General features: G+C 43.2%; 1 protein-coding gene across 6 annotated transcripts in view; it reads left to right on the forward strand.

The window, feature by feature from the left end:
- Positions 1–20,051, forward strand: part of LRP1B (LDL receptor related protein 1B) — a 1,129,178-nt gene that overhangs the window by 967,679 nt on the left and 141,448 nt on the right. For all 6 annotated transcript variants that reach the window (XR_013228123.1, XM_077320173.1, XM_077320175.1 and 3 more), the window contains exons 44-51: positions 1,801–1,993; positions 4,762–4,887; positions 8,886–9,014; positions 9,685–9,804; positions 10,704–10,817; positions 11,009–11,158; positions 11,295–11,417; positions 18,835–18,954. Coding sequence is in view for 5 of the 6 variants with exons in the window: in XM_077320173.1 (XP_077176288.1) it covers positions 1,801–1,993; positions 4,762–4,887; positions 8,886–9,014; positions 9,685–9,804; positions 10,704–10,817; positions 11,009–11,158; positions 11,295–11,417; positions 18,835–18,954 (1,075 nt within the window). In the remaining variant the exon portion in view is untranslated. The remainder of the gene's footprint in view (positions 1–1,800; positions 1,994–4,761; positions 4,888–8,885; positions 9,015–9,684; positions 9,805–10,703; positions 10,818–11,008; positions 11,159–11,294; positions 11,418–18,834; positions 18,955–20,051) is intronic.

Raw genomic sequence — 20,051 nt, forward strand, 5'->3', positions numbered from 1 at the left:
GCTCTTTTGCTGGAATGAATAGGCTACTTAAAATACTTGTAATTCTAAGAATCAAGAAATTATTCTGTTTTCCCATCAGTTAGAGTACTTAAAGAATTAAGGTGAGAGGGTTGCAATTATAACACGTTTTCTTTTCTCTGATAGCCAAGCGGCTAAATTAGGTACCTTTGCCGTCCCAAAAATCACGCTGAGAGAAGAACCTTTTATATTTTTACTGCAGCAGAAATACAGACACAGGGGCACATCCCAAATTTGTGTGCAGAACAAAGGATTGCATGAGACTTTATAATATTCCATTGAAGGCAGGGAAAGATGATGTCCTTTGGGTCAAACCAATAACCTGGGGTCTCCACCCCTTGCACATCCCACAGGACCAGCCAATTGCCATTATGCTAAGTCACCAGAAAAAGGTTACAAAAGGCAATTTCCCCATTCTTTCTCAATCCTCTGGTAACATAAACCAGTGGTCCCCAACCTTTTTATCACCGGGTCTTTTACTTATCATCAGTCTTTTACTGAGGCCCGGTGGGGGGGGGTAGTTTACTCCTCTACTCTCAACCACTGCCCTAACGCTCTCTGATCGTTATGGTAATGTTTAAACATCCCTTCAAAATAAGATGCAGACACGCCATAACAACGAACATAAGGAACATTTTATTTTCATGGAAATTTTAACTCATGACAATGACAAATCAATGGGAACCCTGAGCTTGTTTCTCTGCAACGAGATAGCCCCATCTGGGAGTGATGGGAGACAATGACACCCAAAATGTGTTGTAAAGGGCCAGGGGGGATGAAGTAAAGGGCCAGGGGGAGGGGGAGAAGGCGTCCTTCGGGGCCCACCTCCAATTAGTCGAAGGACCACATGTGGTCCACTGCCCACAAGTTGGGGATCGCTAACATAAACAATGGCATGATATAAACAATTGTCTCTGCCCTTGAGAATAGAACATATCAGCTTCGGTAACATTTCAAAATACAGTCAAGGACAAGAATAAGTTTCCGGGCCTTCTTTTACGAAACAATCTGGTACACTAAGCTTCTCTTTACAGAACAATAATTAAGAAAATATTATTTCACCCTCTTGTCCATCGTGTTCTTGCTCAATATGTTTTGTCTGTACATTCAGTGTATGATTTTTCATTTTCTTAATACATTTCTATTCCCTTTAAATGCATCTGGATTAATCATTGTGGCCCACCCCTGTTTAATTCACATGTATAAGAAGAGGAAAAGGATGGGCCACAATTTCTATAGAGTTATTCTACTTGAAAGTGGCAGCAGAAGTTGATATGTGACTAAAGATCAGCTAAGCTCCTGTTCTGTAAACTCCAAAGATTATTTTCTGTTTCTTGTATTTTTCTCTCAAATGCCCTCAAGTATATGTGTGTGTAAAGTGTTGTCAACTCATAGCCAACTCATGGCATCCCTAGCAAGGGTTTTTCAAGGCAAGTGAGAAGTGGGGATTGTTTGCCATTGCCTTCATCTGCAGAGCCTTCCTTGGTGGTCTCCCTTACAAGTGCAATCCTGCTCAGCTTCCAAGATTTGATGAGGATGGGATATACCATGTCAATTTCCCTCCCAAATGCCCTCATGCCACTCATTATTCTGATTCCTTTTAAATCATGTAGCTCTCTCTACTGTGGAGCCTTCCCATCTGAAGAAGAAGAGAAGACGAAGAAGAGTTGGTTCTTATATGCCGCTTTTCCCTACCCGAAGGAGGCTCAAAGCGGCTTACAGTCGCCTTCCCATTCCTCAGAATACACCCATATGTGTTGCCTGTTTCTTTTTCTTAAACAGGTGATAATAAAATCTGGGCCTGGCACTTTTCTTAGTCTGGCTATTTACAATGACTGGATCTTCTGGACAGACTGGGTGAGAAGAGCTATTCTGCGATCCAATAAATATACAGGTGGAGATACAAAAATTCTTAGATCTGACATACCACATCAACCGATGGGCATCGTAGCTGTTGCTAATGACACTAACAGCTGTAAGTTACTATGTTCAGAATTAATATTTCTTTACTGGTAGTTTTCTGAATAATTATTTCTATACAATTGTTATTGTTGCATTTAATATTTTAATGCCTTGTTTAATTATGTAATAGCTTCTGTAACACAGGAAAGGCTCATCATCATACGCAGCTGCTAGGGTCCTCGCTGGTACATTTTGGGAGGGCCCACATTCAGTCTGTACTGAGGCAGCTGCACTGGTTGCCAATTGCTGCCCAGGTCCGGTTCAAGGTTTTGGTATTAACCTTTAAGGCATTACGTGAGTTGGGACCCACATACTTGAGTGACCGCCTAATGTCTCCCGCAGGACGTTTCGCTCTGCAGGGGGAAATCTATTGGTTGTTCGCGGCCCTAGAGAAGCATGCCTAGCTTCAACCAGGGCCAGGGCTTTTTTGGTCCTGGCACCCACCTGGTGGAATGAGCTCCTGGGTGAGCTGCGGGCCCTGCATGATTTGTTAGCTTTCCGCAGGGCCTGTAAAACGGAGCTCTTCCACCAGGTTTATGGTTTAAGCTGGGGTGTGCAAAGTAGAGCGTGCCCCTCCAAGGGGTCTGAAATATACATCACCTCCCCCCATTGTCTATCACCTTGGTAGGTGGGAGTAGATTGCGATTGGCTGCCGCCATGTTATGATTTTTTATGTCTTTTAATGGGGTCTTAATGGGGGTTTTTAAGACAACTGTCACCCGCCACGAGCCTACCCAGGGAGTGGTGGGAAATAAATCTAATAATAATAATAATAACAACAATAATAATAACAATAATAATAACAATAATAATAACAATAATAATATCAAATAAGACTGCAAGCTTGAACTGACTAAGAACTCCAGTTTTGACAAAGCAAGGCTAGCAATATGTTTGCAGTGCAAGCTTCGTGTGCTTTCCAGAATATGTTGCAAAGGATTGGGCAGTAGAAAGTATGCTCATATTTTCTCAGCTCACAGGCTAAATCCAAAGGAAATCTCTAGAGCCTGCTTATTTCCCAGATTTTGCAGAGATCTGTTTAGAATGTTCCCATGTATATCATGCATTCTTACTTCAGTCTTTTAAAGTGAGACTTCTTTTGATGACTCCTCAGGCTCACCTAAGTGGTAATGGGGCAGCAGATTTACTTCTGTCAAACTGTGCTTAACATGCTATAGGGCTACAATGAGGCTATAAATATTTCTCATAGAGATAGTGATGCCCATCAGCTAATTTCACCTTATCTGAAAGGAAAACCACGATCTTCTGCCAGGCTAGTAGCAATATAGCTCTGCTTCATTTTTAAAAATATTATTGTGCTTACTGAATTGTTAAAAATTTCTTCCCCCACCTTAGCAAAAAGGAGGATACATACCTCTTGAAGTCACCAGGAAGACACATATAAACATAGAGTTTGTGTCCTCCTTAGCCAAATTTGAAACATGTTTGTTTCATATAACATGTATCCAAGGTTATGTGCTGTCTGAAATTATACATTTCTTCATATTCTTTTCCCCAAAAAATGTAACCTGAAGTTTTCAAATCATTTGAGTTAATCTCCGTGTGCACATGCTCACAAAACAATATTCTATGTGTGTAGTTTATTGACAGGTAAGAACAAGCAGAAATAATATGCTTCCGATGACAAATAGCTTTTGAATGCTGCATTTAGTTAAATTGGTGGGTAGAGGATAGGATGGATCAGGGAGACCTGGGTTCAGATTTCCTTCACCATATATTTTGCTGTCTGATCTTTTGGAGTAGCCATTCAGATGGCCAAAATAGATGTATGCTTTATGATAGTAGGTTCCCTGCATTTTTATGCTGCAACATAGTTCAGAATTACACAGAGCTGGAAAAGACCACAAAGGACCATCCAGTCCAGCCTCCTCACCTTCTCAGGGACTTAAAAATCACACACTCCTGACTGGTGTTCATCTGATCTCCTCCTTAAAACTTCCAATGGAGACTCCACCACCCTCCAAGGCACCATATTCCATGTATGAACAACCCTAACCATCAGAAAATGAATTTCTAATATTTAAGTGAATCCTCCTTTCCCAAAGTTTTGATAATGTATACCAGCACGAGCTCTTTGCAGGAAAACTGATATTCAAAAATTATCAAATATGTATGCTTATTATAGTCTCACATTCTGAGTTAAACCTTATCCACTTAACTGACATATTAGAAATTATTATTGTGGTATTAATAATATAATGTAGATTGACCACATTTAAAGTTCCCAGAATAGGGTGGAAAGAAAAGCTATGGCAAAATGACAGGTGAAGAATCTCAGAGAAACCAGTCTTATTCTTTATATAAGAGCAAGGTTTAGAAGAAAATTGTGTTTCAGTAGGCTAGTCCAGCTTTTCTCAGCTTTTTTACCATTGAGAAACCCCTGAAACATTCTTCAAGCTTCAAGGAACCTAAGTAGTGCAATTGTGCAGAATATGGTTGGGAAGCATAGCTGTGTATGTGCCTATTCAGGGTCCCTCCCCTTCCCACATCCTCGAGGCCCATTACTGGCCTTTTTGGGAGGGGGGTTGAGATGACCTTATATAGTCATATCACCCAATATATGTTTATCAAATTTTGAAAAAAAATATATTAAAATAACTCCCACTCATTCAGGAAACCCTTCCAGGGCTGTCAAAAAAACCCAGGGATTCACAAAACCATGGTAGGGAAAGCCTGGGCTAGTCATTTACCTTTTCCAGGTTTTTGCTTGATAATTAAATATATATATATATATGTTGATACACTCCTCCTTTTTTCCAGGTGAATTGTCTCCCTGTGCCCATATGAATGGGGGATGCCATGATTTGTGTCTTCTTACTCCTGATGGTCATGTAAATTGTTCCTGTAGGGGTGATAGGATACTGATAGATGACAATAGATGTGTGCGTAAGTAATATGGTTTCATGCAGTGTTATCTTGTTTTGGTTTTTAATTTACTTACTTAAAGATTTATACCCAGCATTTCGCCAAGGTCAAGATGGCTTACAAATTGATATATATTTTTTTAAACTCAAGTTGTAATAAATCCATGCAAAAGACAACTTCCAAAATAATGTGTGCAGCCAACATTTCCATTAAAAGTCCTAGCAAAGACTCTCGGTGTGCCTTGCAGCAGGAGGCAGAGGAGTTAATCAGGGCTGGTTTGTAGGAGGGAAGCAGGGCTGGTGTGCAGTTTGGGGCAGCTCTCTGTCTCTCTCTCCCTCTGTTGCAGCAGGGGCGGCTCTCTGTGTCTCTATCTCGGTCGCAGCAGGAGCAATAGCAGGTAATTAGGGCTCATTCTTAGGAGGGAAGCAGGGCTGGTCAGCACCTTGGGGCAGCTCTCTCTGTGTCTCTCTCTGCCTCCCTCGCAGCAGGAGTGGTAGGAAGCAATGAGGGCTCGTGTTAGGTCTGGCAGGGCTCTGTGTGTCTGTCTTTGACTCTTGTGCATCTGAGAGGAATGTGGCTACCGTCCAGGGAGGGAGAAAGGGAGCTGTAGGGGAAAGGCCAATCAGGGTGCAGCCAGCATTGCTGGCTGCACCCTGATTGGCCCCATTCCAACTTGGACAGCTGGACATGTTCCACCCCTCAGGCTGTTTCACAAATATATAGAAGAACCATGGATAAGGATTAGTGCTTCAACCTATGTTGGTACCTGCATTGGGTACCACTTCAGTGTGGGAGTAAGGTGATATAAAATAACAAAATAAGGATAACTAATTATATTTATTACTCACCCTTTCTCTTTGGACTCAGGGCAATAAGAAAATAAAAATTATCACCAATCACTGCTTGACTGAGAAGGTTTTGGGATTCTATATCATGTACCCAGCTGCAAATCTCTTTCCAGACTGGTTCTGTTCTCCTCAAGATCAAGAATTTTTGTGCTCTTTGCAAATGGCTTACCTATCATATAGCTAACCTGTTTGACAAAGAGAGATACATTTGCTACTTTTGCTAGTACATGGGATAAAATTAGTACATTTAGCGAGTCTTTAAGTTTTCCCCTGTACTTCTTCCATACTTCCTTCCCTTCTTGAGTTTCCAGTTCCTGCACTGTGTCCACTGTTTTCCTCTTTGAGCTGCTAGAAGAAGAATGAGATCTGTGGTCAGATTCCTATAATCTCTGTTCCAACCTCCTCAAGGAGAACTCTGTTGTTTGTTTGCTGCTGTTTTCACTAGTCTCCAGACATCACACAATAACATTCACACTTAATAGGTCCCCATGGGTCAGATAATACTTTTACTATGATTCTAACATGCACAAAGCAAAGATTTCCAGGCAAGTCGCTTTTAGCATGCATAATTCAATGATTCCCAGGCCAACTGCTCTAAATTGAACAGAAAATTGCACTGAGTCAAAGACATGTAGCAGCAAAATGACAACACAAGAACAATTCATTTATCAAAGCATGGCTTCTAATCCCTGGCTAGGTCATGTATTGCCTATCACTATCACTCTATTATAATCTTAAACTGTAGAAAACATTTACCTTCATAACTTTACAGACTAGAAAAGGTAACATTTTATACTTAAACCTGGGGACTGGCGTCATGAACAGGCAAAATGGAATGTGAGAAAACCAACCAACATTGAGGAAGGCGTTAAAAAACCCCAAATGGTACTAGACAACCATAATAGTTTTTCCAGAATTCCAGATTGATTTAAAAGATGGGAAAGAGAGGAGGGCAATTCCCAGGGCTGTTTGGGGAAGAACTTTGAGGGCAGGCTTCACAGCAGCCACCAGAGACTTGCTGTCAACAGACCTGCATGACTCTTCCAGACATTGTTGCTTCCTACCATTCAAAAACAGCCACACCACAAAATTTGTCATTGGGTAATGCTACTATTCAAGGCTAGGCTCTTGTATTGCTATTCTGCTATGGAAATTCACTAGATGAACTTGGATCAATTACACATTCTCAGCTTAATTTGCCTCACAAGCAGTGGTGGATCGGCTATTAAGAGAATGGGGCACCCATTAGTAGGTTAATGGCATCCTGACCTGCAAGGTGGAGAGGCAGCGCCCAGCCTAGTCCACCCAAGCTTCATGTGAGGAGAGGCAACAGCACCTGCCTCAGCCCACCGGAGACCTGGGGAGGCCGGGTCAGTAGTACCTGGTCCAGGCTGATCCCCAGCGCAGATCTCCTGATCCCATTATTATTATTATTATTATTATTATTATTATTATTATTATTATTTTTATTATTATTATTATTATTAAATTTTTAGACCGCCCTTCTCCAAATAGGTCTAAGGGCGGTTTACAACATAAATAGTTAAAACACAATAAAATCCCCATAAAAAACCCAATTTAGAGGTGGCAGCAGTGGCACATGACTCAGCCTGAGCCCTGTGTGAGGAGGGAGGTAGCAATACTGCCTCCCCCATGTGAGGCAGTGACAGCAGTGCCTACTCCAGCCAGCTCTACCCCATGCAAGATGGGGCTGTCTGTCCCATACAAGGTGAAGAAAGCAATCCCCAGCTAATTTGTTATGCAGTCTGCCTGTTCCATCATACCTCCTTCTCTTCCCACTTTGGGATCAAAGGTCAAGGTCATATAGACCTTGACCATCTTCCTCTTTTTCATTTGGGGGGGCTGTGGCCAGGCTTGGCTGGGGGAGTGGCAATTTCCCAGCATATTCACAGAGTTATTCTTATGATTAAATAGGAGAATGGTGTAAGCTTTTGTGTATCCCCCTGAGAAGAAAGGCAAGGTATAAATTATGGGTGACAGATAAAATCTAGAATAGTGGGTGTGTAAGAGCGAAAGAAAGAAGCAGGGGCAGTGAGAACATGGGGGCTGACAAAGGGAGGAGAAAGGAAATGGTATGGAAAAGAGGCTACTGGGGAAAAGGTGTTCCTCTCAATTCCTTGCTGGTTCCTCACTGTGCAGGTGCTCAATTGTAAGAAGGGGAAAAGAAAGTAAAGAAAAGGGAGAATATGAGGGTTGCCAGGAAAAAAACTCAAATATTTTGGCCACCTCATGAGAAGGAAGGACTCCCTGGAGAAGAGCCTAATGCTGGGAGCAATCGAGGGCAAAAGAAGAAGGGGACGACAGAGAATGAGGTGGATGGATGGAGTCACTGAAGCAATAGGTGCAAACTTAAATGGACTCCGGGGAATGGTAGAGGACAGGAAGGCCTGGAGGATCATTGTCCATGGGGTCGCGATGGGTCGGACACGACTTCGCACATAACAACAACAACAAAGGAAAATGAAAGAGGAAATGGTGTGGAGAACGGGCTCCATTGTCCTTGTGAGTTCCCCACTGTGCAACTGGACCTGGCCTGGCATTGAGCACTGCACAACTTGGGCATAGTTTCCCCAGGTAGAGTCTGCTGAGTTGAGAAACAGGGAAAGCTGAGGAGAGGTGGGCAGATGAACTAGTCTGAGAACTGAGAGTAGGAGAAGAGAGCAGACAAAAGAGAGAGTTGTTGCTAATTATTATTATTATATTACTTCCAAGTGATCTCCAGGCAACTAACAGCTAAAATATTAACAGAAATCAATTAAGAACATAGTACAACTAAAATTAAAAGACATCTCTCATAAACAGATACAACTAATGAAAAGTTAAATGGACAAGCTCTGCTTTTCAGGAACTGTGGAACTTAGATAAGTCCTGCAAGGCCCATGTGCCATCTGAAAGCTAGTTCTGCCAGGACAGGAACACCACCATGAACATCTCAGGAGCCAAGCAGAAGCAGGTTATGGGTTGACGAATACAAATGGGAGAGGACACATGTCAGAAGAAGTAGTGCACTAGTGGGTCTCAGGACAGGGAGAGAAGAAATAATGGAGATGCTCCCCACTAATCCTTGTGGGTCCAATACTTGTAATTTTTAAAAAAAAATCAACTGCTCAGTAGCAATTGGGTTTTGATGTTTGTTGCTTGATCTTTCAGCTAAAAATTCTTCTTGCAATTTTTACTCTGAGTTTGAATGTGGAAATGGTGAGTGCATTGATTATCAGCTCTCCTGTGATGGCATAGCACACTGTAAGGACAAATCTGATGAGAAGTTATTTTATTGTGGTAAGTTAATCCCCTGTGGGTTGATATGATAAATTTTGTTACAGCATTTATTTTACAGCATAGAATCATAGAGTTGGGAAGTACCTCCAGGATCATCTAGTCCAACCCCCTCCACAGTGCAAGAACTTAAAACTACCTGCTCACCCACAGTGACCCCAATTTCATGCCCAAGTGATTCCCCCCCCCCCCCACATACACACACCAAAAATCTCCAGAAAACAACCTGGCCTGGAGGAAATTCACCTACCAATCCACAGTGGTGATCACCATTCCTTGGGTATGCAAGGAAGGGCCACAAGAGACAAACACTGGTACATCCTTTCCTACCCACCTACTCACAGTCTTTCTAAATTCATAAAATCAGCATTTCTGTCAATGACTGTCCATCCTCCCGGGGAAATCTGTTCCACTGAGGAACTGCATTAACCACTCAAACTGTTGGAACTTCTTCCAGATCATTAGCTGAAAATTATTTTGAATTCATTTCAACCCATTGGTTCTGGTCCAATTATAGTCCACTTTTCTATAGACTCATGTTTCTGCCTACCAATAAATATTATGCATGGCTAGATTCCATATGTCAATATGTGTTCATCCAGTCCTATGTATAGGAATTTTGTGTAAATAATCAAGGCTTTTTGTTTTGTTTTGCTTTTTAAAAATTTACCAGAAAATAGAAACTGTCAAAGAGGTTTTAAACCTTGTCTTAATCGTCGTTGTATATCCACCCATAAAGTATGTGATGGTAAAAATGATTGTGGTGACAACTCTGATGAAGTGGGCTGTGAAGGTAAGGTTTTGGGCTCTTCTGCATTATAGCCCCTTTGCCTGCTATTATGTGTAGTTTGTTCTGAATATTTTTGTTGGACAATGAGAGGTGCACTTGTTAACTGTTACTGATAAGTAATGAAAATTAGTCTTAAATTACATTGTATGAATTTCTCATTGATTCCTGAGATGTAATATTGAATTTCTGAATGTTTCCATTGGCCATAAAGTATTAGAGAAGGTCAAATATTGCAACACATGTGCATGCCCTATGCATATCTACAGGCAGATCATCTTCCTGGATCTAGCCTTGGGTACAGAAAAAAAGCCTTTTATTTCCTGTAATCTGTGCGATGGGGACTCTTTGTAAACAGACCGCTCCTCCTGTGTCAGAAGTCAGGTTTCAGATGTCAGGTGTTTGCCCCCCATTTAAAACAGTGGAAGTAGACACCTGGTATATTGCCTGAATGAAAATAGATGAAAAAATCCTGGCATGAATTTGGGATTTCAGGACTTCCTTGCTCGTTATTGATTATTTTGGCACTGAAATGAAACAATGCATTTCAGTCCTTTTTCAGATTAGAAATATCTGAATTCATAGTAATATACACAATGTCTTGCACATATGAAGAGAACCCAGCAAACTTTCCTCCTACTTTTTATAGAGACATGGAAGAAGTGTGTTCCTTGTAGAGGTGAAACTGATAAATGTTTCAGTACTATGGGGCAGCCTGAACAGACCACTCTTAAAACTATTGTTACCAGATAGTGGTCATGTTGGTTGGGAATTCTTGTTTTAAAACATAACCAAATTTCCAAATTAGGAATACAGTTTTCCTCATGAATTCCTAAAACAATGCAGTTACTTTTATAACTTCCTTTTTTTCTGAAAACAAAAACAAAAACAACTATATTCTCTAGTTTCAGGATGTAATTCAGCAGAGTTTCACTGTGCAGATGGTACTTGTATCACAAAATCAGCACAATGCAATCAAATCATTGATTGTTTGGATACTTCAGATGAGAAAAACTGCAGTAAGGAATTCTATTTTCTGTTATCAATATTTGATGATTAATTATTTTGGATAATATAATTTACTTGATAATAATGATAATAAGCAATACTGTGATCTCAGATGCTAAGTAAATTTTATCTAATAAATAGCAGAAATAAAATGTAAATAAAAATATATATTATGATGTTCATTCAAGTTTTTCTTTAACAGATAACACAGACTGCACTCACTTCTTTAAACTTGGAATAAAATCTTCAGGATTTATTAGCTGTAATTCTACTTCACTTTGTATACTACCGGAATGGCTGTGTGATGGGTCTAATGACTGTGGGGATTATACAGATGAATTAAAATGCCCAGGTAATTAAGAAAAGAACAATAATTTAAATATTTCTTCATGATAACAGATTAAATGAAAGGCTTATTAGTCTAATTCATTTATTGAATCTATATATTGATGGTTAAAAATATGTGTTTTTAAAAAAAATTCCCACAGTTCGAAGCAAACGTACATGTGAACACAACTATTTTGGTTGTCGTAGTGGGCGATGCATTCTGAATACTTGGGTATGTGATGGTCAGAAAGACTGTGAAGATGGTGATGATGAATTACACTGTGGTGAGTATCTCTTTCTAAACCATGTATGCAAAACAGTGGTTAATCACTATCTTTATAAAGAAAATAATTCATATTATTTATCTGAAGTTTCATTAGAATTTTAATAACAACTTGGGCTATGGTTGCCACCCCCCCCCCGTCCTCTGTGAGGAGGTGTTGCCCTTAAAAAACCACGTGGAAACTTGTTTATTTCTTTGACTGAATTCAAGCAATGCATTCACCACTAAATCACCATGATATTTAATGCTTAAGTGCTTCCTTGAAGGAAAGAACCCTGAAACTCTAATGAAAAAATATATTTATTTATTTGTTCCAATAGTCAATTTATTAAAATATATATTTAAAAACTATCTGATAACTCTAGATCTGATTAAATCAAAAATTATTGAATGGATACAAAGAACACGGACATCCCTTAGAAATCAATCCTACATAAGTGCACTTTTAAGTTCTATTATACTTAGATTAATTTAAAGATTTCCAAGTTTAATATGCAGAACTTCATCAAAATATGAAAGCAGATTTCACTGATTTTGAAATCTGAGAGATTCAGGGGCTATAAAATGTCACTAAATAATGTAGATACTAATACATAAGATAATACATGATCTGAAAGAAAAATCTTTTAGAAAAACACCTTGCATGTCAAACATATATCTATTTATTTATTTATTTATTTATTTATTTAGATTTATATACCGCCCTCCCCGAAGGCTCAGGGCGGTTTACATTAAAACTAATCAACGATACATGAAACAGTCTTCGTTAAAACATACAGTAAATAATAACAGTGGTTGTAACCATATAACAGAATAATGTAACAGTATAACAGTATAATAAAATAATATAACGATGGAACGGTGCAATACCACAACAGGTCCAGAGCGCTCTGGTGGAGTTCTGGGAGGAAGGGGGGAGATGGGGGGAGGGGGGGAGCGGGGGCCCTTCATTCGCTGTTGGTTGTGCCTGGTCTCAACCAAATGCCTGGCGGAGGAGCTCCTTTTTGCAGGCCCTGCGGAACTGTTTAAGCTCCGTCAGGGCCCTGATCTCCTCCGGGAGCTCATTCCACCAGGTGGGGGCCAGTACAGAGAATGCTCTGGCCCTGGTCGAGACCAGGCGGACTTCTTTAGGGTCAGGGACCATTAGCCGGTTGGTGGCGGTGGAGCGCAGAGCTCTTTTAGGGGCATAGGCAGGGAGGCGGTCCCTCAGGTACACTGGGCCCTGACTGTGAATGGCCTTGAAGGTAATTACCAGAACCTTTAGTCTGATCCGGAATTCAACTGGCAACCACTGCAGTTGGTGGAGAATGGGCCGGATGTGGGACCTCCACGGTGTTGCTGTGAGGATCCTGGCCGCTGCGTTTTGGACCAGCTGTAGTTTCCGGGTCAAGGCTAAGGGCAGGCCTGCGTAGAGCGAGTTACAGAAGTCCAGTCTAGAGGTGACCGTCGCATGGATCACTGTGGCTAGGTGTTCCGGGGCCAGGTAGGGCGCTAGTAGTTTGGCTTGGCAGAGATGGTAAAATGCCAGCCGCGCTACCTTTGTGATCTGGGCTTCCATTGTAAGGGAAGTATCCAGAATCACGCCTAGGTTCCTGGCGGAGTGAGCCGTAGAGAGCTGTACTCCATCCAGGGCAGGCAGGCACGCTTCCTCGCATGGGCCCTTCCTACCCAGCCACAGGACCTCCGTCTTTGAAGGATTGAGCTTCAGACGACTCTGCTTCAGCCATCTCGTCACTGCTTCCAGGCAGCTGGCTAATGCTTCTGGGGGGGAGTCAGGGCGGCCATCCATCAGGAGGAAGAGCTGGGTGTCATCGGCATATTGGTGACAACCCAGCCCAAACCTCCGTACCAGTTGTGCGAGAGGGCGCATAAAGATATTGAATAGGATAGGAGAGAGGACCGCTCCTTGTGGGACTCCACAAGTAAGTTGACGACGGTCTGATGTTTTGTCTCCAATTGCAACCCTCTGTCCACGATCCCGGAGGAAGGAGATCAGCCATTGGAGGGCTGTCTCTCGTATTCCGGCATCGGTGAGGCGGCGAGCTAGAAGCTCATGATCGACTGTGTCGAACGCTGCTGAGAGGTCTAGTAATATCAGCAGTGCCGACCCGCCTCGGTCCAACTGGCGACGGAGGTCATCCGTCAGGGGGACTAGCGCTGTCTCTACCCCATGGCCAGGCCGGAAGCCTGACTGGGATGGGTCTAGGACCGAAGCTTCTTCCAGGTACTCTGTTAGTTGGTTTGCGACAGCCCTTTCAATCATCTTCCCCAGAAACGCTAAATGCGAGACGGGTCGATAGTTGTTGGGCTCTCGCGGGTCTAAGGATGTTTTTTTCAGCAGTGGGCGTACCACAGCCTCTTTCAGTCCCTCCGGGAATTCTCCCGTTGTGAGAGATAGATTGATTATCTCCCGGAGGGGGCCCTTTATCCTTATGTCCGCTGTTCTTAGGAGCCAGGATGGGCAAGGGTCTAGTGGGCATGTGGTTGGCCTTGCTGTTGCTAGTATCCTGTCCACTTCGGTCAGCGTGAGTCGTCTGAAGTTACTCAAGGTATTCTCCAAAGACGGCCAAGGGGCCTCTAGTTCACTTTCTGTATCTAAGGTTGGAGGGAGGTCATGGCGGAGTGTCGAGATTTTATCCGCAAAATGACTCGCAAATGCCTCACAGCTGATATCCAATTTGCTACTGTTTTGTTGCCCTTCAGCCAGGGCAGTAAGAGACCGAACTACCTTAAACAATTGAGCCGGGCGTGAGTCTGCGGATGCGATGGTAGCCGAGTAAAAATTGCGTTTCACTGACTTCACCGCCATCTCATAGGCCTTCATCTGCATTCTATAAGATGTTCTCGAGGCTTCGTCACGAGTCTTCCTCCAAACTCGCTCTAGCCGTCTCAGTTCCCGTTTCTTGTTGCGAAGCTCCTCGGTGTACCAAGGGGCCTGCTTGAGACGGGGCCGGAGAGGGCGTCGGGGGGCTATCTCATCAATGGCAGCCAGCAGTCTGTCATGCCAGTCGCTGACCAGGCCATTGAGAGAAGTGCCAGGAGGCATTGGCTCCCGCAGAGCATTCAGGAATCCAATTGGATCCATAAGTCTCCGCGGGCGAGCTAAAATTTGCTCGGCGCCCAACTGAGGTGGGAGTGGTAGCCATAGCCGAGCCTTCAGGGCATAGTGGTCTGACCATGGCACGGCAGTTGCCGTGACCAGATCCACATTCAGACCTACGCCGAAAATAAGATCCAGGGTGTGACCTGCTTGGTGGGTGGGGCCAACAACAAACTGCGAGAGCCCTAGTGTCGCCATGGTTGACACTAGGTCCTGCCCAGTTCTAGAAGACGGCAGCTCAGCATGGACGTTAAAGTCCCCCAGGACTAATAGACTGGGAAACTGTAGCGTCCAGGCCGCCACCGCCTCTAGCAGGGCAGGCAGGGCATCTGGTGGTGCATTGGGCGCGCGGTACACTAACCAAATGGCCACGCTCTCGGTTGATCCCCATCCGAGGCCAACACATTCAATGCCTGGTATTGATGGCGCAGGAAGGGCCCTGAAGGAGAAAGCCTCTCGGATCAGGATTGCCACCCCTCCTCCCCGCCCCGCTGTCCGGGACTGGTGGAGGACAGAAAACCCGGCAGGGGCTAGATCTTTGAGGGCGACTGTTTCGCCTTTCCTGGTCCAGGTTTCTGTCACGAACGCCAGGTCCACTCTTTGCTCTGCAAAATAGTTTTGCAGGGTAGAGGTTTTGTTGTTTATTGACCTGGCGTTGCACAGCACCAGTGTCAGAGGCGGGTTATTCACCTTTGCCTCCACCCTAGTGTCGCGAGGGATGGGGCGGAGTCTGGAGGGGGCCCGTGTATGGTTGATTTCCGGGTCCCTTGGTCGCCGCCATCCGCTGTCTCTGCCTCTGCCCCTTATTGTTGGGATCCCTGACCCTTTCAGGGCCCCCGCTTTCTCCCCTTCCTCCGTTCTTTCAAATATGATGGGCTCCATGGACACTGTTGGTTTTAGTTCTTGGTTTTGCGGTTTAGCTAGGGTTGTTGCCCACCCTGGTTCTGTGCTTATTGCTGGTTTCTAATGTAGGTGTAGGGTTTTGTGTATCTGTGGAAGGTTGGTCCCGATCGCTATTTATAGCCTCTCAGGACTTCCCAGTTCCAATTGTGACAGTTATGTGCTATGTGTAGGATGTGTATCTGGAGGGGTAGCCCCGATCGCCTGTTGCGGCACCTAAGGGTTGCCCAGTCCAGGGTGTGTGGTGTATGTGTGGCCTCTGTGTTATTTCATGTTGTGATTTGGGACTGGATGTTTGTGGGTTGGGTGGAATTGGGTTGGACAGTTAGCGTTGTTTGGCAAGTGGAGGGTGGGTTGTTAGGTATGGTCTGAATTAATTAGTTGTTAGAATTGGTTGATTGGGGTGGGTTTGGGTGGTTCAGTTGGTAGTTGGGTAGTTCAATTGGTTGGTGGAGTTGATTGATTTGGGGTGGCTTGGGTAGTTCAGGCGATAGTTGGGTAGTTCAATTAGTTGATAGAATTGATTGTTTGGTAGAATTGATTGTTTTGGGGTGGGTTTGGGTAGTTCAATTTTAGGATTTAGTTGATTAATTGGTGGAATTAATTGTTTTGGGTGGGTTTGGGATAGTTAAATTGATGGTGGGGTTGTGGTAGATCAGTTGATGATAATTGTTCGGATGGGTAGATGGGTAAGGTGTTAATTTAATTTGGGGTCAGTCAATGGTCAGATGGGTTGTTAGGTTGAGGGTTGGGGGTTAATTCTTCTCCCTTTTTTATAATTCCTGTGCATAGATTGTTGTCTCTTTCCCTCCCTTTTAAAAATTTTTCTCCTTTTTCTATTCCCCACCACCACCCCTGCTCTTTCCCTCCCCCCCTCTTTTTTCCCCTCCCCTTTTCTGTGCACACCACAATGTTTCCACTTGATTCTTCTCTTAGTTTGTTTGAAGTTTTCCCCTTATTCTCCCCCTCCCCTCCGTTTTCTGTCTGTACAGTTTTTCCCGCCTAAATTCTTCCCGCTTTTTTTCTTCCCGCCTAAATTCTTCCTGCTTAATTTCTAATTTCCCTCCCCTTTGAAATAGGCATCAACCTTAGTCAGCTCGGTTAGTCCGTTTGATTTCCCTTCCCCCTTCTGAGAATGTCTGTTTGTGCCTTCTTCCCTCCCCCCTGCAGATGGGATATTTATGGCAATCCCCCCCCCCCAGGATTTGGTATTAATCTTATTCAGTTCGTTAGTCCGTTTGATTTCCCTTCCCCCTTCTGAGAATAAATAAATGGTCCGTTTGTACCTTCTTCCCTCCCCCTACAGATGGGATAGTTATGGCAAGTCCCGTTCCCCCCCCCCCAGGGCTTGGTACTTCTCTTTCTTTATTGTTCTGCAGGTGAGTGTTCCTTTTCCTTTCCTTCTTCTTTCTTTTCTGTTTGCTTCTTTTCCTTGTCGCTCGGCTGTAGTGCAGGGTCGGCGATGGGCAGGCAGCAGCAGCAGAGGGTCAGGCTTTGTTTGGTGGTGGTTGGGCACGGGTGGTGGACACGGCGCAGCTATGGCGAGGCGGAATCAGTAGAGGTCCAGGCTCCGTTCCTGCGGGGTCCTGGCTCTGATCGGGCGGCAGCTGTGGGCTTGAATGGAAGGCGAAGCGTGGTAATGGCGTCCTGTCGACCTTCGGCGGTGGAACAGCCGCAGCAGAGGGTCCGGCCCCGTTCACGTGGTGGCCGCGGTGCTGATGGTGGGCGTGGCACAGTAGCAGCGGTCAGCTGTGGCTGAAGTCCGGCTCTGCTTGGGCGGCTGCAGGAGGGTCCCTCTGCAGCAGGCCGTTTCCCGCAGCGACGCTGACAGGCCGCTCCAGTGGATCTGCTGGTCGGCTCTCCCTGGCTGTTCTCAGCAAGCTCCAGGTTCCTCCGGCCGTGGGGCTGTTCAGGCTTGGTAGATGGTCAGTGGGCAGCCCCAGCACAGTCCTTGATGGCAATCCCGGAGGGCTTTGTTGTTAGCCAGCCGTTGTTGTTTTCGTTTGTTTTGTTTTGGTTGGTTTTCTTACCGTTTCTGATTTTCTTTCTTTGGTTCTTCTTATCTGTTCTTGTTTCTATTTGTAGTGGTTTTGTTGTTTCGATTCTTTTGCGTTTCTTCAGATATCTGTAGTTAAATTGGTGGGGTTCTTTTTGTTTTTGTTTCTTTTTTTAGAGTGATCAATTCTGGGTGCTTTTTGGCGGCTATTTTTGGGCTGGGCCTGTTTAGTTTCAGGAGCAGTCTGATTTCATGACTGCTCCAGCCGCCCTCTTGGAGGGATATGCATAAAAATTCTATAAATTCTATAAATTCTATAAATTCTATATGTATTGTCAGGCATACATGTCCATCCCACGAGGCCATTAGTATGTTACAGTTAAATGAATGTTCTTACTAAGTTTATTCCATTTCTATTTTTGCAAGAGGAGGGGTGATGTTTCTATAGTTTACTGCTCAAGCTATAATTCCCTGAACCAATGGCACCCACACTGATTCCAAGGATCATTTGACCCCCGAGAGCAACTTAGTGGGTGGGTGTATCTCTTTGTGCATGAATGTATTAAAAAGGGAGGCAGAAATATCTGTTTTATTAACAGATCTTTGAATACAATCTGTTGAAATTCAGTCCAAGTGGTATATGATTGTATAAAAGACAACTGTTCCACCTTAATTGAGACTCTTCTTTCTCTATTGTTGAAGATAAAATGCTTTCATTAATACCATATTTTTACTTTGTGAGTTTTTCCTTCTATTTCAAATGGGGCTATGATATCAGGCTGGATTGTCGGATTCTGAAATATTTTGGCCGGAAACACAACTAGTGGGCTTTTAAAAGACACATTTGTTAACATAACATAATGTGACTTCACTTTTTAAATATATGTGTGTGTGTATAAACAATGCATCTTAATGGATTTTGTTGCCTATGGCTTGAAGCCATTTCAGGTTTTATAAATTCCATTCAGCATTTTGAATTCTGTTCAGTAGACTACTGAAAGTCAAGATAGATGCCCCAACAACTAATGTAACAAGCAGTTAGAAACTATCTAGAGAGAACCACTATAGAGAGAACTGGGAATCAATTTTTGGTTCTTATATGAACATTAAGTATAGTATAAACTGCATGATGTTAAAAGTGATATTCTAGTTTGTGAGCACATAAAAGTGTGGATGTGTTAAGTGTAATCAAGTCATTTCCAACTTATAGTGACCTTATAACTTCACATTCTCCAAAATGTCATATAATTAGTAAGCATTCCCAGGTCTGTGACTTCTCTTATTGAAGACTGCTCTTATTGAGTCTATCCATCTCATTTTGTGTCTTCCTCTTTTTCTGCTGCCTTCAACTTTTCCTAGTGTTGCTATGGAACGATATTATCTCATGCATAGGCAACACTTGCGTTTTATGTTTTCGTCTAGATTCCTCTTGTTCATGGAATCAGTTTGCGTGTTCTACACACAAGTGTATCTCTAAACAGTGGATTTGTGATGGGGAGGATGATTGTGGGAATGGCTTGGATGAAAGTAAAGCTGTTTGTGGTGAGTATTATCATGATACTATATAATTAATTAAATTTTGTATTGTAAGGAATGATATGGAATTCAGTAAAACAAGTAAACATATGTCACTTCCAGTAAAACAGATCAACAGAAAATTAAGTATTTTGTTAATGAAACCTTTTGGCTGGTATTTAGATGTACATTTTTCAGTTAAGGATTTCAAGTTTCTCTATAGCACATAGTTTAATGTCAACCCCAAGGGATACTGTAATACAATTTATAATATACGTTCATACTTCTTGCATACTATTTGAATAACATGACAGATAAAGGCAGCATTTCCACTTTGGGTATCAGAGGATATTTTATTTGTAGAGTATGTGATCCTTTGGTAAGTAGAGAAGAGTCTTCAGGTCTCCCTCGATGTCAGATGTCTAGGGCATACCTCTCTTCCATATTTGTAAATGGAAAGGATAAGTGCTGATCACTGGTACTTATGAGGGATGGGCACAATTCAGGAAAAGCTGGTGTGGGTTTAGGTTCAGGAGCCTACTCAAATTGACTCCTGAACCTTTTGCTTTTTCAAACCAAATTAGTGTAAGGACTGCCAGGGGTGCCACCCAGAGTTTTAAAGACTCCTGAACTTCAGAATATCTCCAGATTATGAATATCAAAACAAGGTGTCCCCAACAAAATGCCTTTTGGAGAGATGTCAACTGAGGGTTCAGAAGTGTATAGCATGGATCCTGCATGAGCTGCAGGCATCAGACTAATGACATACCTCCCTGGTATGTCTGACAGAGATTCTTGTTCTGAGGTATGAACTAAAGTGGCTCAGAATTGGAGCCTCTGAGTGACAGAGAAGCAAAAATGGAATGGAGGAGGCCTTGTGATGCGGCCCAACATCCCATAGCATCATTGGTGTACCTGGTCTTGTCCCATTACCACCTATACAGCAGGTAGAGCAAGATGCCCTTATGGCTCTGGACAGAAGCCCACTGAGCCATGAGTTGTAGTGAAATAGAATACCGTGAGGTCCTGTTCTGCCACCTAACATCCCATAGCAGCAGTGAATCCCCAAAAGTAACCAAGGCACAGGGGTTACATTTGGCCAAGCCACTCAAATACAGCAATTA

This window comes from Paroedura picta, chromosome 2, assembly GCF_049243985.1.
Source record: "Paroedura picta isolate Pp20150507F chromosome 2, Ppicta_v3.0, whole genome shotgun sequence".
NCBI classification, from domain to species: Eukaryota; Metazoa; Chordata; class Lepidosauria; order Squamata; family Gekkonidae; genus Paroedura; species Paroedura picta.